Below are 26,579 nucleotides of genomic sequence, written 5' to 3'. Positions count from 1 at the left end.
AAGCTGCATGCAGGGTTGTCCCTAGCCTTTTCACTGGGGTGCTGGTGGTATATACTAACCTGCGGGGCCTCTGCATCATCTCCCCGCCTAGGTCTGGTACTCTCAGGCATCCCTCCCAGCTCCTGGCAACCAGTGACGTCACTGGAAAAAAAATCTTACAGTGGATTACTGCACAAATCTGGACGAAATAGATAAAATCACACAAAGATTCATATAAGAATACACATGCCTTTTGCATTTACACAACATTTGCTGATCCCAAAGAACAACTGTAAAGTGGGCCTATTATTATTTATTACAGGCATTTCTATTGCACCACCAATTTACGCAGCGCTTTACATGCTGCATGTTGACAGCAGTCCCTGCACTCAAAGAGCTTACAATCTAAGGTCCCCATGTCACATGCACACACATACTAAGGGCAATTTAGACAGGAGCCATTTAACCTACCAGCATGTCTTTGGAGCGTAGGATGAAAATAGAGTACCTGGAGGAAAACCATGCAAGCACAGGAAGAACATGCAAACTCCATGCAGATAATGTCCTGACTGACATTTGAACTAAGGACACCAGTGCTATATGGTTGAAACATTATGCAAAATGTCCCAAAACACATTCATATGTCGCAAGAACACTTAAAAAAGACGTATAACAGAAATAAAACTCTGCAGTTAGTTAGCATATTTTGGTCTTTGTGCCTAAACATTTTGTTGCAAATGCGTAAATTTCCCCCATTGTGCTATGTTTTTTTGTTGCTAAGTTATTTGAAGAGCTTTTAAGGGTCCAATTATGATGTATATGATAGAAAAAAACATGCTGTATGTAACCTTTGCTAAAGCATTTTACAATTGTTCCCATAGCTGCCCAGTCTGTCAATTAAAGAGTTGATCATTTATTTATTTAAAAGAAACTGGAGAGAATGGAATGATCCCAGCCTCCAACCTACAAAGCAGACAAGGTAAATGTTTGTGGAGGAAATGCATAGATCAGGGTATATGGATCCATTGGATGGGCCTCAATAGGACAATCTCCTATTGATGACCATCCAGGCTTAAGTAGACTGCATCAGTATAACACAGTAAATTCTGCCATTCACAGACTAGGACCTTTAAGTCAGACATGGCAATCTGTGTAAAGGCCTCAGTGAAACCACATGGCTAGTCCCTAGGCTTCAGGCCTAGCCATCTCAGACAGTCCATAGCAGCCTCCCCCTAGGTTGCTATGGACAGGCAGATTGTACTTGCGATCATCGCAAGCCCGCCCCGCTGTGGGGCGGGCTTCCGATGACTGCAAAGCTGAACGTGCAGTGTGGTGTGCGCACAACGGCCCGTTCAGCAGTTGTCGAACAAGCAGGCCTCTAACCCGCTGAGAATAGTACGATTCTCGTCAGGTTTTCTCTTAGTACCAAATGAGCATTGTTTCAATGTCACAGCCTACCAGAGTATTGTTGCTGACCATTATGTTATGACCAGTGTATCCATCTTCTGACAGCTACTTCCAGCGGGATAATGTGCCATGTCACAAAGCTATAATCATCTCAGACTGGTTTCTTGAACAGGATTATGAGTTCACTGTACACCAATGGCCTCCAGTTACCAGATCTCAACACAATAGAGCACCTTTGGGATGTGGTGAAACAGGAGATTCCCATCATGAATGTGCAACCTACAAATCTACAGCAACTGTATGATGCGATCATGTCAAGATGGACCAAACTCTCTAAGGAATGTTTCCAGCACCTTGTTGAAGCTATGCCACAAAAAAATAAGGCAGTTCTGAAGACAAAATGGGGTCCAACCTGGTACTAGCAATGTGTACCTAATAAAGGGGCCAGTGCATGTATAAACATCTAACCAGAAGAGAAAATAGCCTAACAGTCAATGTTGACCCATACTTACAACAGCTGGTTAATTCACAGTGCATTAACACACGTTACTGCACTGATGTACATGGGTCTTTACAGATTTTAACATTTTGGAATGCTTTTCTCTTATGCACAAGTCAATTAACAGAAATGCTCTGGTCAAAAGGCTATATATAGGTCTCCATTATAGGACTGGTGTGTGAAGATTTCTAAAGTATTAAAAAAAAACTTCACATCAAAAAGTAGCCATTTGTCTAGCTCTGTCAATATCAATCTCTTATTTTGACAGGCATCAGCCCATTTCATCATACCAAGCACACAACAATCAGGTAGAACAGCAAATAAGTTTTAACCACACACTGTACAAGGAGAACTTTTAATGTTGTGCATAATTTTTTTGGGTATTTTACTTTTTGCCGATTGTCCATCTGTCCATTCATCCAAAGTATATAAGTGGTACATACACAATAGTCCTAACAGTTCAATTATATGCCATGCCTTCTTAAAAAAACAAAAAAAAAACCCCAGAGGATGTGTTCTCAAGCTCTGTCATGCCAGCTTTATAGCAGAATAACTCTTACTGAATATTTTGCTACGGGGGATGAAAGAAAAACAGTGCAAAACCCTTCTCCCAGTTATCACATCAAGCAGCTTGTATGGATATGGGTTGAGTTGGCATAAGTGTTCATTTAGGAGAATAACAGGGTAAATGAGCTGACAGCCAGAAGAGGTTGCACAATTTCATCAGACATGGAAATTAAGTAATCACTGAAAAAATGTTACTTAAAACACAGCAAGTGGGCTCCATCAAAACCAAAAAAACATGCAACAGTTGTTTTAAAACCTTTACTGCAATGTAAAAATTGAAGAGAATGAGCAATTAGAAAGCTATCCATTTCAATTAACGGCAAGAAAAAAAATAATATATATATATATATATATATACTGTTTTGTCAGCCAGAACAGAAAGTGGCTACTTCACACCCAATGATCAGGGATTTACTTAAATATCAGTAAAGATTATTTATTGGAAGAAAGAGCTTCTGAACCCATTTTCACAGCATTTGACATGTACAAAAGGTGTAATAATCACCTATCTTTAGTTTGGCATTTACATTTCATAAATCTTCCTTAAAGCCCTAAAGTCGTACAAGGTCACAAGCTGGTGCTACTGTGAATTACAAATACCTCCAATAGCACCAGATTTAGTTTTTTTCCAATACCAAGGTATATGTTAGAAAGAAAACAAGAGGCAGGGCATTACACTAAATTTCTGGATCTAAATAGACTAGTGAAAAAATAAAATATGTAAATTAGCAGATGGTATTCAGAAGGGAAAAATGCTTGCAGAAGCGATATTTTCAAATTTTTGACTTTAATAATCTTTTCCACAACACACGCCGATTGCTGCAACTGCTCAATTATAGCAGATTTATGTCCTAGCTTTTCCAATATTTCCCCTAACCCACCCACCCCCCTTGACTATTGTACACCAAATATTGTGGATATGAGCCCAAATCATCCCAGTAAATCCAGTAAGCAAAGTTAGTGTAATGCACTGGTGTGAAGTTAGATAAAAAATAGTCTTTTTTTCAATCATCATCAAAGTTCTGCTGTAGAAGGAAATTGGCAGCCAGGTTTTCATTCTTCTCGCATGCAAAATAAGCCTGTATCACCAGTCCCTCAGGAAATCCTAGTGCTTTTAGCTGCAAAATAAAAAAGGAAAAAAGCATGGTTACCACATTGTATATGATAGGAAAGAGATATTAAAATGTACATTTAGTAGTGCGTTTTCAAATCTTGCACTCAGTTACCTCCTGTACACGACAGCATACCCAACTTATGACAAATGAGCAAAAGCAACTGAAAATGAAAGCTTCAGATTCTGAAAAAGAAACCTATGGAAGGATGCTACAATTCAGCATCAGAGTTCCCATGTTTCCTTCTGCTTGGTTTCTACTCATTAGGCAGCACATTTTGTTTTCCGCTCCCAAATTTGTATTAGCTTCTATTTTATTAACATATGCAATCACAAAACAAAATAGATGAAGAAAAACATACAACTCAAAACTATTACATTCAACCACATCTTAAACAAACATAAAAACCTAGGGATGCACCGATACTTTTCAGATACCAGTGCCGATAGAATATTCTATTTATAGCTTGAACTATACTTTCCCAGTACCTAGAAAGCTTAGGAAAGCGCCACATTAAACATATAAGCTTTCCATCTGATTGCCCACCTCTATCACATGAAGGATTTTGTCTACGTCCCCATTGATATCATTGTTTTGGTGTACAATACACACAATGTAATATAAATAGTTGTGTCAATCTGTGTCGAAGGAAGCATTTAGGAACCATCTCCATTGCTTGATTCCAGCAATCTCCTGTTATATCCCCTATGTCTTGAGATATCCCTTCTGGCCTATAGATTCCGTACTAGGTCTACTACTCCGTAGCAGCAAAGAGAGCACTTTTGCAATTAGTTTGTTTCCAGTGGTTTGAGTTATTATATGCAATAAAGGGGATGTAAAATGCATTAAATCCGAAACACAATTCTGTGCCTGCAATGCATGGCGCAGTTGTAAATATTGAAAAAAAAGGAGATTGCTTCGGTAATGCTAATTGCCTTTGTAAATCTAGAAAGGATTTAAAAAAGGAGAACTATGAGGCGAGTGAAAATCACTCATCCTCATATTTCAAAGAGACGTGTGACAATGAAACTGTCACACGTCGACTCAATAGATCGGGAAGTGAGCGAACACATACCGTTGCTCGCTCACTTCTCGATCATCCTGCAGAGCAGTGACTGTCAGTCCCTGCAGGGATTCCCCCCCCTCCCCGATCCTCCAGGGCTGACTGGAGGAACGGATGGGGGAGGGGGTGGGTACAGCTGGCTCTGCCTCTAGATAGGCAGAGCCAGCTGTCACTCACGCAGCTGGGTGTCTCTCGACCGTAATGTCAGGATCCGTCCCAGCTGCCTCAGTATACCGCGTGCTGTAGCTCGCGATATACTGAGCTTTGGGTCACGGGAGGACGCTAGTATATGTCCTCCCATGACTCTTAAGAAAACTATGGGGGAAAACACTTACCCCATAGTTCTCTTTTCATTGTTGTACCCTCATAAACTTGGTGTAGGTATTGCAGGCCCCCGGTGGCCCACTTTTCAAATCATTTTAGTTAAAGTTCCTGAAGAGAGGGATTGTGCCATATAGGCATGAACCTTGTATACCCTTTATCCTGCATATATATGGTCAATCAACACTAGATCCTATACAAAAGTTTTTAAAGTAGGGAATTTAGTGCCCCCATTGAAAAAGCCTGCCTCCAATAAGGCCATTAAGAGGATGTTTTGCTTTGTCAATGGGACATTCTTAAATGACTGACAACTAACTCAGCTTGTCAGACTACACCTACCCAAAACCTGAAAGTATAAAAGTACCTTTGTAAAACCCCTAGAAGAGCTTTTCATCAAACCACAAATGTATGAGTGTTGCTTAAAATGAAATGTGTTCAATGTACCTTCTACATACCTAAACAAGTGCTACAATAATGAGACCATATCCGGTCTCTAAACAAATCAAAACTGCAATAAGGGGATAGTTTACACCAGTTCTACAGCCTCAGCATTTGACACTTCCAAGATTGTCAGATGCCTGTTCCCCTGTTGTACAGAACACGAGTGATGTAGGGGACAGAAGATGGAATTACAGCACGTGGTGAAAGACACAGATATCTGATATTCTTGGAAGAGTTGAATGCTCAAAAGACTGATGCACTGGAACAGAGGGAAGGAAGGAGACATGGGCCATCTGAGAGGTGAGCATACCAACTCTTCTATTGCAGAGAACTGGTTTCTTGATTTGTTTAGAGACCCGACTAGGTAATCTTTAATGCACTACTTTTTTGCGGCTCTAGCAACCATTACGTTGCCAAGCCCACAATATAAATTTTAAATGGACCTACAGTCAAACAACGAGGGGAATTTATCAAAATGGGAGCAGACAAAATCTAGAGCAGTTGCCCAGGGCAACCAATCAGCTTCTCTCTTCAGTTTGTTCAGTTAAGGTCTGAAAATGAAAGAGATGCTGATTGGTTGTCATGCACAGCTGCTCCAGTTTTTGATACATTCCCCTCAATGTGTTTTGAGTGTTTACAAGCTTATAAAGTCTTGTAGATGTATTTGTTTTAATTACACAAATTATCATTTTACAAATAATCATTTATTGCAAGAGTGCATTCATGACACTGAAAACCATGTTGGACTTTCTAGTCAATGAAAATGCTTTATGGCAGACTTTTTATCCACCAACTAAAGCAGACTTGTTAGTTCATTTGTCTGCATACATTCCTGATATATCACAATATGCAGCAACGGTGTAAAAAAACCTGTACTCTCCTGGCCGGCCGTTTTTTTACTACGGCCGGCCCGGAGGTAGTTAAAGTGTAAACTCCCCCACCTCACCGTGGTCACTCCAAAGTGTATAGAGCAACTGAGTTCTGTTAGACCTGTACATACAGCCAAGTACATAAAGACTACCATGTAGGTGCCAGGATACACACTTATGCGATTTTTCATACTTACCTGATCAAAAAAAAAATAAGATCTTCAAAAAACACTTTGGATTCCATTTAACTGTCAAGTGCAGAGACCCCATGTGTGCATGTTAACAAGTACATACCCTTTCAATGGCTTCCTTTTCCTGAGGTGTCACTTGAATATAGTTCATATGACCACTTCCAGCCTCAGCTGCAACTCCCCTTCCTCCTCCCTGACTTCCTGATTCTGGGATAGGATCATTTAACATCTGGATGAACTGTTCCTGGTGTTGACTAATTTGCTGTTATAAATGTAAGAAAAAAAGATTAACAGATATGTAAATAGCATTACCAAAATATAATAAAAACAAAACCTATCCCATAAAAAAGGAGGTAAGAATCTGGGAAAACAACACTTAAAAAAAAACAGTATTTGTATGAAGCTATTACAAGTGCTAAAATATGAAGAAAAATAATCATGAAAATACAAATCACTTTATTTTTATAGGAGTTAAAACTTGTGGTTCTTCACAGTTAAAGCGGTTAGGGTCTGGAACACGCTGCCGCAGGAAGTGATTTTAGCTAAGAGTGTGGAATCGTTCAAGAAACTCCTGGACAATTACCTTGGAGACCATAACATTTAGTGGTACAAGTACTCTTAAGAGCAAAATCACACATGGACTCATACACGCACACACCTGCTCAGTGCACACACGTAATAGGTTGGACTTATGTATTTATTCAACCTCAAATACTATGTAACTATGTAAAAAAACTTGTCAGGAATGTCTTTCTTTGACCCCTCTGGGGAGACATTACCTCACTGATGTCCCTGTGAGACCCATGCAAAAAATGGGAGGTGCAGTTGTCACTAGGATATAAAAGGCACAGAAAGCAATAAAGCCTTTAACACTAATTTCTGATTGAAGCATAATGTGTTTCTGCTCATGCCCTCCTATGGAAAGATTTACTACTAATATCCTGGCCCAAGAGAGGAAAGACGACATGTCTCCAAAATAGGCAAATACAGCAAAAAAAAAAGCCAGACATGCATATCTAACCCTTTTCTATTCAAAATACAAAAAAAAAAAAAAACTGTTAAAATCGGACAACTGCATGGAAAGAAGGAAAAGGTATGTGCAGCTACCTTGAGAAATCTTGATGCATGTTAACAATGACTAGACCTAAAGTGTATTTTGGATCATATGGTTTATTAAACAACAAAACTTGAGAAGCACTTGTTTCACTCCAAGCTAAAAAAAAACATGCCTACCTGAATCTCTTCCAATTCATGAATCACCTAAATGTATACCCCTTCGGATCATAACACAATCAACAGGCACGCTATACTAGTACTTACTATTTCTATACACATACATCCGGCACACTATACGAGTACTCTAGCTTTAGGCTCCGCCCTATCTTCTTAACATTAGCCAAGCTGATGTAAGGACATTTACCTAAAAGTCCACAAGGTAATACCAGTGCTTCCATGGGCAGTGTTGACTCTGGCATTTGACAGCTAAATGATAGGGCATAGCATAAGAAGAATGGGCTTCATTTGAACCTGCAGAGAAGCTACTCTTATTTACATAATGAGCAATACTAAAGAGGTATACAAGAATCAGTACTTGCAGGACCTTCAAAAGATTCCTGTACTTTAGCATTACTGTCACCATAAGGGCAGATAGTGTTAAGAGGTTACTAAGTAAAGCTTCGACATCTCTAGTCTACTACTACGATATGATTTTTCCAGGACGTAGAACGGATTTACCTGCAGTAATGAGGGATTTTCCCTCCCAATTTGTTGCAGAAGTGCTGGCAACAGAGAAGGATTCTGTTGAATAATCTGTCTCATCTGCTGAAACTGAGGCTGATTCTGTAAAAAATCAAGGGGATTTCCTAGAAATAAAATAAATGAAAAATACATGTGTCACCTTTTAAGCTGAAAAATAAAATGGTTTGCTGTCACTGCTCTCTTTGCAGTTTAAAGTAAACCCAACATGGCCCACTTTCAACAGTACTGAATTGCAGGCAGCTGTGTGGTGTCTTCAAACTGATCTCTGTCTCACCTTCTTAGATCTAAGGCCCAAGCTGTAAATGGGACCTCAACCCTTCCCACTTCCATCCTATCATTAAACTAGCAAATACCAGAACCTTAAAAGCCTTGGTATTTGACAGAAGGAAAAGGCTTGGTAATTTGGGCAGATGTCAGGGCTCAAAGTACAGCCTTGGCCTAAGATCTAAGGGGGCTTTGCAGCGATTGTCTACAAAGCTAAGACAGTTACTTGCCTTCCCTCCAGCACTGCTGCTACCTTACAAACCTCTTAGGCCGCGTCATGTTCACTTTAAAAAGATACGTTGAAAGTTGTCTGATTCAGGCTATTCTCATAAATATGTTGTTTTCATTGAGTGTCAACCGTTAGATTAAACAATTGGACATATTCGAAAAGCTTCTCCAAATCACTATTGTTTCAAAGTGAACTCATGCAATAGATGCCCGTGTGCTCCTTACCCATTATTCTCTATAGGCTAAACCCAAATGTATGGCTAAGTCAAGTGTTTGTTTTTATGCATTAAGCTAGGACAAAAAGACATCTTGAGATAATCAAAATTGTGCCAGCACTTCCAAATTTTCTTCAATAATCGGGTTTAAGTTACATCCAACATATCACAGTCACTATTTGCCACTTACACTTTTGTCCAAAAAAATGTCAACTTAACTGTGTACACAGTTCAAGGTAGCATCATTTTACCAGTCACATAGATGGGGTAATATTTACCTCCAGAAGGTGTAGAGGGTGTAGTTGTAGTTGCAGTTGCAGTAGCCGTAGCAGTAGCCGTAGCTGTAGCAGCTGCTCCAGCTACTGCCGGCAGCGGTGGGGTAGGATCACTGACTGCTTGGGGAGGATCAGCACCTGCTTGATCTTCTCTGTCCCCTGGGATTCCCTTTAAAACAAAAAGAAAGTTGCTTTACAAAGTATCCTAGTCACAGAATCGTTTTCCATTATTAAAGATACTACATACATTCTGAAATGCAGAAAATACTGCTTTTATAGCCATTTCTTTTGAAGGGATAGGATTACGCTTCCCTAGAAATTAAGTCACTAATTACCTAAAAAAAAAAAAATGATAGCCTCATTATATTACCCTTGTTATGTGTAGTCAGCCACAAGATTCTGACCTGCACAGCAAAATTGCCTCAAGAATATACAACTTCAGTTGACGGCTGAATGGCAAGAAAGCACTGTTCTAACAGAAGAACCTATCAGAGAAATGTCATCCTCATGCTGCCTTCATCACTTGGCGAGATGTTGACCTGGAACAAGCATGTATACATGCTTTTTTGGGTTGATGACTAAGTGAAGTCTATATTCTTCCTGTTCCCAACAATCGCTTACAACTGCGTTGGATCCATCAATCCCCTGGGTGTAAACGATTCATCTAACCAGAAGTATAAGCCTTCTAACAGGCTGGATCTATTTCAGACAAATAGAAATTATATGGGACCAGGATGACAATGTAGTGATAACCTTGCCCCCTTTTTTGTATTGTCCTCTCTTTCTCTACCCTTTGCTCATCTCTCCTCCTTAATTACTCCCTATGATTTCCACACAGGATTAACAAATGCCCATATGGCCCCTAGTCCCCTTCATATGACTTTTCTATAACCCCAATGAATGAAAGATATAAAGAACTTTACAAACCGAGAACAAAGGGAAAACCTAAACTTTCTGATAAGACGTAATCACCTTCCAATTACCTGGGAAACCATGTAAGGGGTCATATGCATTGGTCTGACAGCAAAATGATCACTTTTATGTGCCTTGAGGCTCTAAGGAGCACTTTGACAGCAGGTGGGGGCTACTTCAGATACTGTAATGGTTCCCGGGGGCGTCGCCATTCCGAGTCGCGGACTAGAGTGGAGGCTCCGCCCCCGGGCCACCAACGTCATAAGCCGCAACCTCGCATTTGTCTGGCGTTACAGCAACCGATGCGGACGCCAGACAGCCACCACCTACTTCTACGCTCCAAGAATTAATGAAGGAGGATCCTTAGCAGAGTGTTGCCACTCACGTCTTTGACCTCGCAGGGGACTCCGCTCTAGCGTGCCCCAAAACAAAAGCCCAAGACCTACTCTGGATAGCTAACAGCAAGTATACCCCTCTATGTAGACGGCCTGGACTTTTCATTAGCACTGCAGCATTACTCATATGTGGAAGTTATTATACTGGCACACTAAAGGACTACTCATATGTGGTGAAGATATTATACTGGCACACTAAAGCACTGGTCATATGTGAAGTTAACATATGTACACTCTAGGGGAGTATTGATATGTGATCTTAACATAAGTATCCCTTATTTATCCAAATCGTTAACCTTGAGTAATCCCGTTTATTTTTATATCACTCATACTATAGGCATAGAGAGATTAGTGAGGTTGGAAGATAGACCGAGGTTGGAAGATAGACCGATGATGCACTGAGGTTGTTTGGCAAATTAACCCTTGCCATCACATACTCCTGGGCCCGAGCACGTGGCGTTTAACGTGTCTCCGCAGCTTAGTTCCATCTTCCTATTCATTAGATTACAGATACGCCCTGTCAACTGTTTCACTACCCAGTGACAGCACTGCCACTAGCTACTGCAGAGCTCTCATTTACAAATGCGTTTCCTGTTTATGGTAATAGACACCTTGTAAACCTGCTATTAGACTGGACTTCTAAAATAATGTAGGCAGACAAAATTTACTATAAATAGGTGGTATATTCAGCAAGGAAAACCTCACAGGTAAGTACCGCCATTCAGATCCATTTAATGAAGGCTTGTCACTAAATGTCTGGCTGTCATGCCAATTTAATGCCTTTAATAAAAGTTTTGTAGTGGAAGTGATATGTACCCCCTCCACTAACCGTGCCCAAAAATATGTTTCGGTGCACATCTCATTACTCTGCATTACAGTTACATAGTATTTGGGGTTGAATAAAGACATACGTCCATCAAGTCCAACCCATATAGGTCCACGCATCATCTCATTCTTAGGAATACTTGTATCCCTGAATATTACGGTCCCTCAGGAAATCGTCCAAAAGTTTCTTGAACAATTCTACACTCTTAGCTGAAATCACTGCAATCACTGCCGATGGCAGTGAGTTCCAGACCCTAACCGCTCTAACTGTGAAGAACCCCCTTCGCCCCTTGTGCTTGAATTTTTCCACCAACTTTAGGTGGTGGCCTCTAGTCTTTGTAATGGAGTTAATCTAACATTGTATGCCAATCTCACCCACACACTAAAAGGCTGCGTAAAGATCTACTGACGTATGGGTAGCATGTTACAAAAGTATGGATGCAACTACTGAATGCGCAGTAATGCACAAATTGCAGCTAAAGGGAGCCTGAAGCAGCTAGAGCCCTGCAGAGCCCTGCACTTCTGTTTAGCTGAAAAATTATGAATTGCACCCTGAAGTATGTTTACAATTTTATTTTCTTCCTTTTTTTTGCTTATTCTGGGTAGTAATAGTATAGGAAGGACATAGCCTTAAAAAATGCATACTGGCAATCCCTAATAAACAGTACACCTAGATAAAATAGGAATTAGAAGAAATATGCTTACCATGAGGAGATACTCCACAGCCCTGTCAGGATTGTTAAAGCTGGCTCTAAGAGCAGCAATCACTTGCTCCCGTTCATAGCCCATAGACATAATTTCTGTTACCATATTTTCATAGGACTGACCGGTTACTGAATAGAAAACAGAGAAATTATGCATAGTATATACAAAGTACATACCCAACACCCCACATCAAAGAACAAAAAGATAAGAATTGGGAAAATTGTAGTGAGATTATATAAAACTAACACATATCTAACCCCCAAAAACAACATTTTAATATACTACAGTCCTTAAATGAGGCAGCTGCATTAGCCTTTCTTTCAATCACCATTTATTTTCTCCTGGTAATCCTGAAAATACCGTAGTTACAAAAAAACCAAAAAAAAAAACCAAAGGAGCAGGCTAAAAACGTTATTCTCAAACAAACTTTATTACAACAGTGAATGTGGTTTGATAAACTTCATTACTATACTATAAAATCATTCTAACTTATAAACAACATTTGTTAAGTCTCTGAAGGCATTATCAAATGTTCTGACAAGAAAATCTACCAGTATATACCTAGCTGCTTTACATGGGGGCTTTTGTTTTCCGTTTAGGTCACAGGAAGTAAAAGGGATACTACTTTATTACCTTAGTCTTCTGCTTTTGACCAAACATGGAAGATTTCCATACCTTCCAAAACTCCTGCACGCATACTAGGGATGCACCGATACTTGGCATTTTCATGAGAACTACCAGGGTTGCAGCCGGGACCTGGCTTTGGCACTACACCACTGTCCTGGAATCATTAGTCTGTATTGTTTTAGGAAAACTGTCACATGACACTAAACACAAATGTATCAGTACTTGGACATGTATCAGTACTTGGACATGTATCAGTACTTGGACATGTATCAGTACTTGGACATGTATCAGTACTTGGACAAGTATCAGTACTTGGACAAGTATCAGTACTTGGACAAGTATCAGTACTTGGACTTACAAAACTGGTATCGGTGCATACCTTTATTTATATTTATAAAAAAAAAGTCACATTAAAACAGAGATGTACAAATCCCAGGAGCTCCGTGTGCTCCTTACAAATGACAGCTGCCTCCTAACTTTTGAATTTTTCTCCAGTCTAGTCCTGGAGCTGGAAAAGTATCTGTACTTGTACAAAGTACGGTACTTGGTATCGGTGCATCCCTAACGCATACTATAAATTGAACCTAGCTGTATTCCCAGATTTCAACTGTTATATCAGAACAAGATGGTCGTCAGTCTAGATGATGGCCCTACTAGCCCATTAGCCTATAGCTTGACAAAAAAAAATAATAAACAAGATAAAACATTTACCAAGTGCGCTTGTTGCATCTTCAAAAAGAGATGGTCGAGTAGAGTCACTGGGTACACTGTAGGATAAAAAAACACTTAGGACACGAGAAGCTTTGAATTTCTGTCCTTTTTACATACTGAATAGGCCTAGGACCTCGTACAGGCAAATGTCAAAAAGTAGTAAAGGAGAACTTTGAGGAGAATGAAATGCACTCATCCTCATAGTTAGAGCCGATATGCGACACTCTGCAGCTGTCACACAATGTCTCTTTAGACTGAGAATGGAGCGATCACATACCGCTGATCAAGTTCCCGATCTTCTCCCTGAGAATAGTGACCGTCAGTCATCGCTCCCCTGCTATATGCTGAGTTTTGGGTCACAGGAGGACATTAGCAAATGTCCTCCTGTGACCAGAAAAGAGAAGAGAACTTAAGCCATAAAAGGTTTGGCTATAGTTCTTTTAATGCAGTTTACTGACACTGGTGTAGTCAAATTCTAAATGCAGCTGCTGCCATGTTAAAATGAGCTGGAACTGCAGCAGTGTGCTGAGCTAAGGCTGAAGTGCTTATTCACTACTGCTTGCCTATGATTTATAACATCTTAGCCAAAGGGAGTCAAGTGTGCATATATGTCCGAGATATGTAACTTATGTATGTGTCTATTAATATTAGTAACACATTTACAACGGTGCAAGTGAAAACGGAGGAGTCTGTGCATTGCACACTATAAGCAATGTAACTGTATGGAAAACCCTAACATGTAGGCAGTTATTTTCAATGCAAACATAAAAGAGTAAGTGGAACAAATTATGGAATAAAGTACTAGTAACTAAAGTTAGGGCCATGCATTGGAAGAAATGCTTCAATGCTGTGAGTGCCTACAACAGAGTTCAGGGTTTCCTCTTCTTCTTGCCTGCACTTTTAAAGTGAACCCGTGATCATTTAAGACCTAAACCTTAGGAAGATGGGTAAATAAGGCACAAGAAGATACCCTGTAGGGTTCCCTGGGAGCCCCAAAGCTTAGATAGCTCTAATATGACCAGTTCCTGAAGTTGTGCCTGGCCCTATGTTATCCTGTATATCACTATTGGCCTACATCAAGGACGGGCAGCTTCAGTGACCAACACGTAAGGCCAAATGAAACCTTAAAAACTAAAGTTGATATTCGGATATCAGAGATCTGGACCTTTTGGCCTTGAGGAGCGCTACAGAGTATGTGAACATAGATTTGCAGGCACCTAAGTATATCAGCTTCAAAGTGATACACGATACATAATGTGAGTAAAGCACATAATCTATTTAAAAGCGGCTATTCCTAAAAACCAAGTGAACGGAAACATGTACAAATGTTTTCATGAAAGTCATGTACCTGCCCTCCGTTGATGAAGGGCTCACCGTCTCCTCAGGACTCTCTGTCTTCTCTTCAGGTTTCTCTTCTCTACTAGCTGTGGTTGTCTGGGGCTCAGTAGTAACTAGACTAGGTATAGGGATGTTAGGTAAAGGGAATGGAAGAGACCCAGGAGCATTGGTTCGAGAAATCGGTGTATATGTCTGGGGTGGTGATGAAGGGGCAGCAGTAGCAGTGCTAGCAGGCTGGGTTGGTGCTGGAGCTGGTACGGAGGGGGATGCTGCTGGTTTTGGCTAAACAAAACAAAAAAATGATCACACATTACTTATTAAACATAAGTAAACACAATAAGACAACCCCATCCAGAACTGATGTTTCTGTTCTTGGAAATGCCAAGGCTATAGTTTCCCAAGGTGATCTGTATCCCCTTCCAACTAGGCAAAAGCAATTACAGATACAGTTTCAGTTTATTTATTCTACAACATGAGACTCCATTCAGGAGCCTGACACCACCATTTGCTACTGCAATGGCTTCTGCAGGTGGAAAGAATTGGACATTCTAGTGGAGACCTCTGGAGTCCCCAAGAGATGTAAGAATGCAACATGTGATTAAATATGCCAGCAGCAAAGCTGAAACATCAATTTGGGATGGAATTGTCTTAAAAACTGTTTCCCAAAATAGTTTGATTAGAAATTTATAAGTATCGTATTAGTATACTATACTTTATAAGTATAGTAAAAATGTATGAGTTATGACGTATACAAAATCTGTTATGAAGCAAATTAACTTTCTGCGACGGAAAGTAGCCATTCCCCATCTGTAGAAATTATGTGTGTAAGTTAAGGGATGATACTTGGTCAAGGGCAGTGATGCTGGAACTGTTCTTTTGCCGAGGGAAATCACTGCCCTATAAGCATAATACAATATAGTTTCCGTCAGAGGCTTCAGAGGCAGGGGGTTTTCTTTTGTAGAGATAGCTTTTTAGGCCGCATTCACACTGCTAAGAGCCGATCCGTACAGATCCGTGCTGCGTGCACGGCCGTATCGAGCCGCTCCCGGGAAAGGACAGGTGCTGCGTGTGATTGTATGCAGCAGCCTGTTCTTCTCTATGGGAGTACGTGGCCGTACGCTCACCCGAGATGGATGTACAGATGGATCCTGTCTGCGTCCAAGCAGACACCCGCACGGATGTACAGTTCGGGTGAGCGCACGGCGGCGTAAGGCCCGTTTCCTCCCATAGGAGAAGAACAGGCTGCTGCTTACAATCACACGCAGCACCTGTCCTTCCCGGGAGCGGCTCGATACGGCTATGCACGCCGCACGGATCTGTACGGGCCGGCTCTTGTAAATGGGGCCTTAAGGTCGTCCTATAGACTTGTGTATTACAGTAACATGGGGTAAAACACACATTTAACCATGTGTTACTTTATAGCAACACAGTGCTGTGCTCTAAAAGAGTTAGCCCAGGGAAAGACGAATATGCTAAAGGATTTAGAATTCAGTACAAAATGGGAGACCGCAAATATGCTTTACATTTAAACCTGGTAAGGCTTTAAAATATTTGCATGCCCAGGTCCTTGTCTCTTTGTGCAACATCAATAATGTAACAATGGAGTAGATTGTGGTTCATATGGGGAACACAGAAATCAAACATTTCTGAACAAAGCTGTATCATTATATAGATTTCAATATGCTAGAAACATTGAGAATACTGAAATTCTACATTCGGATGCCAACTAGAAAGATGATGATTAGATTGTTTCAAGACACAACCTTCTGAAAGGAAATAAAAATAGGTTTGACCTGAAAACTTGTCCAAAAATATCTAATGAAGTACATTTTAACATACAGGAAACAGGTGCAAACTGTGGTGAAATTCTCAAAAAAAAAACAAAAAATAGAGTTGAATCAGCCGAGAGGAGAGATGTGAGACCATGTACTAGGTAAAAAAGATACCAATCACGACAGGCAAGTCATTCATATAGGAAATGTACTGCATTTCTTTAGACTATAATGATTCAGCAATATTTAAAAGGAGATGCATTAGGAGAGTAAAATGTACTCTTCCTAATAGCTTGAGCCGGTGTGTCACACATGCTGGCACTATCGCTCAAGAACTGTGATTACAAACTGCTCATCACTTAGCTCACAGCTTCTCCCTGCAGAGACTGAGTCATCACTACTCCCTACAGGGATTCCCTCCTTCCCGCTCTCTGTTCTCCCAGAGCTCAATGGAGGGACAGTCAGGTGAGGGATGGGCACAGCTGGCTCTAGAGAGGTAATGCCAACTGTCAATCAGGTAGCGAGCTGGAACCCAACAATATTGTTAGGATTTTAACAGCCTCTAGTGCGGCTCTGCACTGTCAGCATATAACGGGAAATAGCCTGCTTGGGTTACAGTAGGACATTAGTAGATCTACTCCTGTGACCCAAAAGAGAACTATAGCCAGGAGAAAAAAAAAAAAGGCTGGCTATTAGTTCACTTTTAAGATAATAAAAGAAACATTGTTTTATTTTACCAACAGACAAATAGGAGACGAATTTGTTTTCTCTGTCTAATATGAAGGGAGAGAACCTTGACAGTTGCACACAAAAAATATTGGACGAAAGAAAAACAAGAATACACAAATATTTGAAGATGTTTCTGAAAATATAAAACTTGTGAAATATGAGCAGGTCAAGTAAAAGAATAGGAAAAGATTTAGGCATAAAATTGGGCTCGTGGGGGAAGGGGTGTCAAGTCCCAAAAAACTAAAAAAAGGTTGCACTTACTTTCGTAACCATAACCACTACAAAGTTCTTCTCGTCAATTTTGTATTCTTTAAGTGCTGTATCATCATTAAGGATTTTACCTGCAAAAATGTGAAGACCAACATTACATTTTACTCCATGGCCTAGAAAACACGTCCGACATAAAATGTTAGTAATCTTTCCACTTTAAAAACGTACTATATTACTAATTGTAATTATTACTACAAGAGGAGTAGTCTGATGAGCAGCCCATCACATGGTTCCCGTGCTGGAACATAGTTCCAGAGCTTATTTTTCTTCTTCTTCAAATCAATGTTAACACCACAGTCCCAGGGATTTAGCCTCCCCTTTTGATACACTGGCAGTGGAAATGACACGTTATGCCATATAAAAGAAAAATACTGCAGGTTAAATACAAGGCAGCCACACAGGCAACTGAATTTTCAATAACATTAAAGGTCCATTCACACCATCTGTGTTGGAGCTGCACCGGCTGTTTCCAGGGCAGCCCCAAAGGAAGACAATGCAACCTGCTTTGTTTGTCATGGACAGGCTCGGTTCCCACAACACAGTGGTGTGCGCTGAAAAAACGTACTGCATGCTGTACTTGAGTTCAACTGCCTCACATCCCACTGTGCCTGTACAACTGAATAAAATAGCATAAACAGCGTGGAACCCGCACACCAGACTGTGCGATTAGCGCAGCATCTGGTGTGAATGTGAAGGGCCCTTCAGGATTTTTTTTGGACTGAAGCATGTAAATGACCTTAATGAGTGTTAAAAGGCAAGTTCACGTTCTCACAAAACGTGAGGCAATTAACTTACCGACAACACCCCACCAACTACCCTGGTCCCCACTGCACATACCAGTGATGCCCTGTGAGCACCCCTGCCAGCTAATGTACAGTCACAGCCCAGAGGTAGGTCATGCGCATAATGCTTGCAAATATTGAGTGCTCATTTGTCAGCAGGGTCACATGTCAGCATGGTCTCACACAATGAAAAGCGCTTGTAGGGCCCGGTCCCCAGCTCAGAAGTGCTCCTCATTGGTCAGCCTGGTCATGTGACTGTGCTGACCAATAAGCGCTGGCCATTTGAGAGTAAAATGCTCATTACATATTGTGGGGCAGGGGGAGGGGGGAAATCACACAGGTATGCAGCGGGGTCTGGGAGTGACATACTGGTTACCCCCCTTTGTAGTCAATATCTCAAAAGTGGTTGAGAGAGAGAGAGACTGTGCAAATGCACAAAGCCTCTAGAAATTAATCAACAAATCTTTATATTTAATATAGTAACAAAAGAAACAGAAAACCTTGTAAGATGTGCAAGTTATGTAAACAAAATAACTAAATGATGAATGCTGTAATAACTCCTCAATATAAGCTCACAATGATAACACTATACTTTTCATCTAATCAGGAAAAAACCACAGGGTGCTTGAGAGCTCCTCTCCGACAAGAACAACTGAGAACACAAACTGTAGGTTACAGGTTGGAAAGGTCTTACCGCGTAGTTATTTTTTAATACAACGCCCAGGATTTACCTGCATAAATTAATTTTTGGCCACCAACAGGAAACTGATCCTTCCCCTTCTCAAGTTCAATTTTCTCTTTTAAAGCTTTGACCTGTCAAACAAGCCACAAAAAGAATGTTGTTGTCATACTGTTGAACATTTATTTATACAATTTGCAAATATATAACATGTATAGTTTATGAACATATGAAAAGCATTAGTACATCTGGTTCATAATGCAGTCATTGTTTACACTAGGAGAGTATGGGGCTCTCTTGTCATTATACCAGTATACACAACCTCATACCAAGGAAATATGGGAGCCGCCTTGTTCTTGAAAGTGCATGTTCCAGGGTTGCCATTTAGTGCAGGGCTGGAAAAATCCCAGGAGCCAGGTAGCCAATACGACTTAAAAATTACAACTGGCGCCTACATATTGAGTTTTTTTCTAGTTGTCAATTAACCCGGCTCCTAAAACTGACTGGGCCAGTGTGTGGAGCACCCTCCATTCTACAGAAACCGATTTTTCAATTGACTTTTGCCGAAGGAGCAGGTTTAAACAGTGACCGCAGCCAATCAGCAGGCCATGGGTAGTATGAACCCAGAAGTGCTCAAATTTGAACACTTCTGGGTTCAAAGCTAGCAAACCCAGTCGCTCTCACTGATCAAGCACACCCTATGCTAGTTTGAAAAGAGCGCAGAGGTTATATCAGAGGTGTAAAAGACCCCTGATGTTTCCTAAGAGAGAACTTGCCACTTGCACTAAATGTTTACAAAATGTACAAGTTTAATACATTAGAAAACACCTCACATTTTTCTTTGCAGATTAAAAGAGAATTTATACGTGTCTTCTACTTAAAAATAAAAAATATCTGTCTACTGGTAACTTTTTTTTATCTTTACACTGACTGTGGCACATGTGCAGTAGTCCAAGTCCGTTCCCGGCATCTGTAAGATCCAAAGAATGGAGCTGGTTGCAGAGGTAATGTACTTTCAGTGGCGAAATAAGGAGATGCCAAATCCAGAAGATGATGGCAGATGTTGAGTGAGGGAGCCCAAACTCTCAGCTGGCAGAAAGGTCTGAATGAGGGAGCCCAGTCACCAAGGTTGCATGATTCTGTGCAACTTTTTGGCACTGTATGGAGCCAAAACGGGGAGAATCAATTCAGACCACAAAAGCCACAGCATAGTTGGCAAAACAGTTCACCATACAGCTGGGGATAGTAAAAGCACTGAGGAAGTGCTGAGTAAGTAGCTTCTATTACATCAAAGCATCTGGACATATGGGGGGGGAGGGAGACAACAGGCAGCCCTTCCAGCAAAAATGTTATATGTGATGTGAAAAGACAGATATAAAAAAGCAATGGGTGGGTAATCTGCCTCATTGGTATAATCTCACAACAATTTTCAGTTTTGACAAGTGGTGCTGCAGTGCTCATGTGCCAACAAGTGTCATGTTGATATGCAGACTTGACAGAGTGATAGATGAACTCATCAGCCTGTGCTTATTCATTGCAAAGTGACAGTCTGTAAACCCACTCCCAAATCCAACAAAATTAAAATATTTAGCTATCTTCTGCCACTCCTACCTCAGCTGGCAGAAAATAGCCAGTGCTTCAGGGTATGTGGGAGAATGTGACCTCCACCAATACATCACTTGGGTCTAGTGGCCAATTGCTAGGCCTGAGCACGGTCACATAATGGAGAGATTGACGTCATTGCTCCCTCTACGCTCCAACACCAGGTATTTTGGTGCAACCGAAAAATCATGGAAAGTTGCATCAAATGTACTTAGGCTGCCAAGCCCATGATAATTGTGGCCTTCAGGGGGTGACACTAGTGGGTTTAAGCCACCTTGAAGAAATTAATGGTCTTTAAAAGCAGTCACAAACATCCTATAAATGTGAACAAATGTGCACCCATGCACCGAAATGTAAAAGAAAACAAGTGTTTGAGGCCCCACTTGTGTAGACACTATACTATGCATTTAAAGTAGACCTATCATTAGCTGTACTTTTTAAGATAGCTGTATACATACCAAATCATGCATAAGTGTACTATTTACAGGTATTAAGCTGTGGACCTATTGTTTTGCCAATCATTTTGTCATTACTTAGGACTAGCAAATGTGTGCCAGTTAATGAACAGGTTAATCTAAGCTGGGAAGTTTTCAGTCTTGATATTCATCACTGCCCAATCAGACTATATTTTAGCTGGACACATTTGGTAAAGTGTGCAATCTCACTAAATTGATTATGGAAGACTTACCTTGCAAAGTGCCCTTCTTCTCCAGCGATGCAACAACCACGTGTTTTCCCTTCATGCTCAGTTGCTTCCATCTTAACCTGTTCGTCCTGATTCTGCATCTTTGGCCATATTGATTGGTTAGGCCAGGGTGACATAACTCCTGTGTATACCCACAAACTTACTTTGTCCTGTCATAAAACATGCCAAGACTGTGCACGCACAGCGTAGTGTGCACTTGGCAAAAAGAAAAAGCTGACTGGCAGGTAGAAGTATTTATAACAGATAAGACAAAGAGTGTCCTCTGTCATAAAAAGCCTGTCAGCTTTTCTAAAAAGTGACCTTAGTTGTGCTTTAGGGCAGGTTCGCACCATTTTCCGGCCCCGATCTGGTCCGGAAAATAGTGTGAACCTGCCCACAGTTCCAGTGCATTCCAGACCAGACAAAATGAGACAAGCAGTATTTTTCTGGTCTGGTACGGACTGCGCTGGTGTGAACAGAGGCCAGAAATAGCATAGGGATACACTAGGATGCATTTCGGATCCGAAAACAATCTGGTCTGGAGATAATCTGGATGTAGGGTGAATTGGCCATCAAGCATGTAATGTGTAATTAATTGGTATATGGTATAAATTAGTTTGACAATCCAAGGTGCAAAACGGAAGCTGGTCCACGGCAGTGAAAGAATGAATATCTGCTTGATAGTTTGTTTCCACTATGACACTGTTCAGAGACAAAATGACACAGAAAAGTATAATATTGTGGATAATGGGGAGAGCACAGAATGCCAGACAATGGAACACAAAAGTGGTGATAAGGTAGCAGCCACAGAGCTCAGAATTGAAGCAGCGTACAAAGCAGAGGGGATCACAGAACGTGTAGTGCTGAATGCAGCAGATAGCATTGTGGAGAGCACATAACAGGCGCAGTGTGGAGAGTGGCAGAAGACCTGCAAGAGAAGCTGCTGTGAAAAGAGCTGTGGCAAAGTGCAGTGCAGACAATGGAGGACAACCTACCAGAGACCGTAGCTTAGTGGTGTGAACAACAGGGGAGAAAGATCTGAGTGTATGACGTATACCCAAAGTCTTTGGATTACGTTTTTTGGCCATACCCCATATTCCTAAGTCCGCAGAACCTACATCTACTAAGACCGGAAAATCACTTGGCCCTGACGGCTTCACAACTCAATATTATAAGGTTAAAAGTAAACCCAGTGTGAGAGAAATATCAGGAGCTGTCAATGCTGACCTTTTGAAGATGTCAGACTTATCCTAACCCACTAGTATTAACATTGAGTTTCTAACTCATGCAGATCATGGGGACATTGGAAGAAAGTCAGCAGTACTTAACTGCAAACTTGTTCCAGATCAGTGACTGCAAGCACTGAAACATGAGGGTCAGCATAACAGCCATAAAACTAGCACCGTCAGGAGAGAGCTTAGCAATGATAACCTCCACGCTTCTCACAAGACCTTTTCTTCTCTGCATTTCCCTGCACAGCCGATATCTTACTGTAGTGCATAAAAAGTGACGTGTCACTTTGTGACATTTCAATAAAGCTAAAAAAAAAAGGAAAAGAAAAACCCAAAAAAGGTAAACAGTCCCTTGCGTTGTAAAAACGCAAGGTACAGTCCCCAGTACTGGCACACATACACCAGCCTGCACACTAATATGGATCGTTTTGGTGTGACCATCTGTATTTTGCCTATGTAGGAAATGTACACTCCAAAAACACAGCTGGTGTCAGCTTTTAGAGGGGAAACAAATGCACCTGGGCCAAGCTTTTCCCAACATATCTGATCATTGCTACCCCAAACAGGGTTTATATAACTGGCACACATTAGAAGTGACTGAGAACTGCCAGTTTGGGAGACTTATCTAATGTTTTGTGACAGGAGTGGACACTTCCCTTCCAGGGACCACTATATGTCCAGCTGTACTCCGTCACTCTCTTATATACTGCTTGACCTTTAACAGATAATTGTAAGGTGTATGGGCACCTTAATAAACTCTGGCCCCTGCCCCACAGCAGTCACCACCCCCAATGCAATCATAGCTGTAAGAGGCAGCAGCCCATGGCCCTAGTACTGCACAGCCCGAACACATGGCAATCAGTCACGGTTTGGAAGCATAGGCAAAATCCCCAGAAAAGGCTGCACCTGTCGCAGTCAGTATAGGAAAGTTAGGGCCAGGCCTCACAAAATGAGCAGGCCCTAGGAACCAGCCCCTCAGCACTGAAAAGACACTGTGCCCTGATCCATGTAAAGTGCCTGGAAACACTGGAGTACTGAGAGCCTGCACCCATCACTTACAAAGGCCACTGGCACCCTCCCCCACTCCCGTCCAGAGAGGCCCAGGAAACACAGGGCGGTGGCAGAGATTACGCGCCTGCCACCATGTAGTGACCCCCATGTACAAATACATATACCACACCAAGGGGGGGGGGGTCTGGGAATGGAGATACAGGTATCTACACACCATCAGCAGCCCACCCTCTAACAAGGGGAGAAGACAGGCTGACATACTTACTGATCCTCGAAGGATACATGGAGGGTACCCCTTCCCAGGACAAATCGTCTCTCTGCCAGAGCCAGCATGTTGTCAGCCGAGGGAGGGAGGGGTGGGGCACTGACAAACCAGCTCAGAAGCCAGTCGGTCATACCCCAGTCGGGTGGGGGACCCCATGAGGAACACTCACAGGTTGCCCTCAAATCCAGGATAGTTCTGACGCAGGCAACCCTGCACGTAGCCAAGGATCTGCTCAATGTCTAAGCTGGGCGGACTACAAGGATCTATATTATCCAGCCTGTCGCCTAGCTTGAAGGTCTGAGAGACAGAAGAAAATAAGATTCCCTGCACAAAAACCAAGGACTAAGAATACCAGCAGGGAGCTTAGGTTCTAGCTCCTTGCCACTAGGCAAAAAAAAAAACTGAGCTGCTTGTAGCTGTTAGGGGGTTTGGCCATCATCAGGGGCCACCCCTAGGCTGTGCTCTTGTTTTTTGTACCTAGTATCCTAATCATGAAGGTGGCACTATACCCAACTAGTCAAGATCTGAAGATTCACTGTGCCCTTCAAGATAAGAAAACATTGTCAAACAGCGACTGCATCCATTCAGAGGCAGCCACTGTTCGAGTATTCTGATAGCCATGCAACAGGTGTCAGGTAAGACGCCTCCATCCTTGCTGTTTAGTGTGGATGGGGAAAATGTACTTATTTTCTCTTGTACAGCCCTGTGGTCTGAACATGAGACACCCACACTAGCCTAAGGGCCTATTTACACCAGCATGCTGCTGTAATGCGCACGTTATCATTCAAAGTGAATGGCTCCACAAGGCAGGGTATCTTGTGTATTGTACAAAGATGCAGCCTTCCCCACCTTTGCAGGTGCTGGGGTACATTTCAGCCCATTTAACACAATGGGGTGGGGGGGGGGGATATATCAAACCAGGAGCAGACAAAATCTGGAGCAGTTGCATGTGGCAACCAATCAGCTTCTCTCTTCAGTTTGTTCAGGTAAGCTTTGAAAATGAAAGGTGGATGCTGATTGGTTACCATGCACAGCTGCTCCAGATTTTGATAAATTCCCTTCAATGTGTACATTGCAGCTCATGGCACCGTGGTGCAAACTGCCACCAACTCATTCAACATAAAGACCTTCTTAGCAAAGCTGCCCACAACCGCCCCAATGTGACTGATACCACATCAAGACCAGAGAGGGTTTCTGTAAGTGGTGCCAGAAACAAGTCTAAACAATTCCTACAGACAGATTGAGGGGAATTTACTAAGGCTGGTGCAGAATATTGAGCAACAGTGCATGGCAACCAGCTTTCATTTACAAAGTTAAATGAGAAATATGGGGAGAGGGACATACACTCATCCCCATAATTAGAGCCAGCATAGGACACTGCAGGGGTCACACGTCGGCTCTATAGATTGAGAACCAAGTGATCACATACCACTGATCGCTCAGTTCACAAGCTTCTCCCTGCAGTCACCACTACCCGCAGGGATTCCCCCCCTCCATACCACCAGGGCTAAAGGAACGGATGGAGGGGGTTGGACGCAGCTGGCTCTGCCTCCAGGAAGCGATCAGGCAGCAAGAAGTATCCCAAAAATATCATTGGGCTCTTTACCGGCTGCAATGCAGCTCTGCGTTGTCAGCATAGTACAAGCAATAACCAGCTATATGCCGAGTTTTGGGTCACATGAGGACATTAATAAATATCCTCCTGTGACCCTAAAAAGAACTATGGCCAGGAAAGGTTTGGCTATAGGTCTCTAGGAACAATCTGAAGAGAGAAGCTGATTGGTTACTACCCACAGCTGCTCCAGTTTTAGTAACTTCCCCCGTCTTTTGATGTCATCTACCCCACCATCAGCTTTGGCCTTCCCACAGGCACGCTACTACTAGCACAACTCTTCCTGTAAAAATAATGGTGAAGGTAAACAGGTTTTGGAAAGGTGTGTTCTTCCTCACAAACATATGGGGGGCACTGCTTCATTACATGCATGGACCAAACCACTCCTAATAATATTGATGTAACACATCATTGCTACATAATGCTTGTAAGCCAGGGAAAGTCAGCAGACACGCGGTTACTGACAAACCGCCCGCTCGGCATGATGGGACGGTGAATCCCGCGACAGCTGCAGGGACACCTGTATGGAAGCGTGCGCGAGACCTCCGAGCGCGTGCCCAGCTTTGGACGGACAAGCAATTCCCACGTGATGCACCGCGACGCCCCATAGTCACGTGCTAAGCCTCCAACATAAGCGCGAGCACGCGCCTTCACCCTTGTCAATGCACGCACGAGTATTGTAAATAACCCCGGCGGCCTAGCGGCTTGCTCCAGGGTGGCCGGGCCACCTCGTAAAGCAATGCTACAAGCATGCCGCGCGTACAGCGTGGCCCTATGGGCCTGCAGCTACCAATTCTCCTCTGTTGCACAATTGCACAAGGCACAGTAGACGTGGCCTACCGTTTCTTCGCAGTCAATATCTATTTTGAAGGTTTGCTGCTGCAGCGTCTTCATCGTGATCTGCATGGCGGCTACGTTGTGTGACCCTCCCGGTCCCGCTGTGTCCTGGGTGCAGTGTCAAGATCCGGTGTGCTCCGGCCTCTAATTAGCGGGTCGGATCGCCCGCTCTGTCAGCCTCTGCTCCCCGGTTTTGTCTCAGCGCGCCACTGCGATGCTGCCTTCGTGGAGAGCGCTGCGATAGTAACCCAGTTGTAAGCTCCTGTAGCTGTCGCCTATTTCGCTGTCTCATCAGCACGGCCTGTCCGCCGCCATCATGACTCCGCTCACTGCCAGGCGCGCGTGCGCTACGACGCATGCGCACGCTCCATAGGAAGGGAGGGGCCATGTCCGAGAGTGGG

General features: G+C 42.3%; 1 protein-coding gene across 3 annotated transcripts; it reads right to left on the bottom strand.

Annotated features, from left to right (window-relative positions):
- Positions 1-2,226: 2,226 nt before the first annotated feature.
- RAD23B (RAD23 homolog B, nucleotide excision repair protein) lies at positions 2,227-26,565 on the bottom strand. 3 transcript variants are annotated; one of them, XM_018573489.1, is made up of 11 exons: positions 26,182-26,565; positions 18,987-19,068; positions 17,465-17,544; positions 14,713-14,984; positions 13,365-13,420; positions 12,027-12,154; positions 9,265-9,358; positions 9,193-9,234; positions 8,184-8,311; positions 6,553-6,711; positions 2,227-3,570 (listed from the first exon to the last, which is right to left on the bottom strand). In XM_018573489.1, exons 1-11 carry the CDS (start codon positions 26,245-26,247, stop codon positions 3,457-3,459), a joined length of 1,221 nt encoding a protein of 406 aa, XP_018428991.1. In that variant the 5' UTR covers positions 26,248-26,565; the 3' UTR covers positions 2,227-3,456. The 3 variants fall into 3 exon arrangements, with proteins under 3 accessions (XP_018428991.1, XP_018428998.1, XP_018428983.1); XM_018573496.1 differs by having other exon boundaries at positions 9,193-9,228; XM_018573481.1 differs by having other exon boundaries at positions 9,193-9,358.
- Between the last annotated feature and the right edge of the window lie 14 nt (positions 26,566-26,579).

Source organism: Nanorana parkeri, unplaced genomic scaffold (assembly GCF_000935625.1).
Source record: "Nanorana parkeri isolate BGI_ZX_2015 unplaced genomic scaffold, ASM93562v1 scaffold47, whole genome shotgun sequence".
In the NCBI taxonomy this organism is placed as follows: Eukaryota; Metazoa; Chordata; class Amphibia; order Anura; family Dicroglossidae; genus Nanorana; species Nanorana parkeri.
This window is presented reverse-complemented; position numbering and strand designations above follow the sequence as displayed.

Bases quoted from the DNA above. Each gene is read 5' to 3' on its own strand.
- RAD23B (XM_018573481.1), bottom strand. From the start codon at position 26,247: ATGCAGATCACGATGAAGACGCTGCAGCAGCAAACCTTCAAAATAGAT. The intron at 12,155-13,364 runs GTAAATGTTTTA...TTTTCTATTCAG, and splicing joins AGATGCAACAAGCGCACTTG to TAACCGGTCAGTCCTATGAA. The intron at 9,359-12,026 runs GTAAGCATATTT...TTTGTTTTAAAG, and splicing joins CTGTGGAGTATCTCCTCATG to GGAATCCCAGGGGACAGAGA.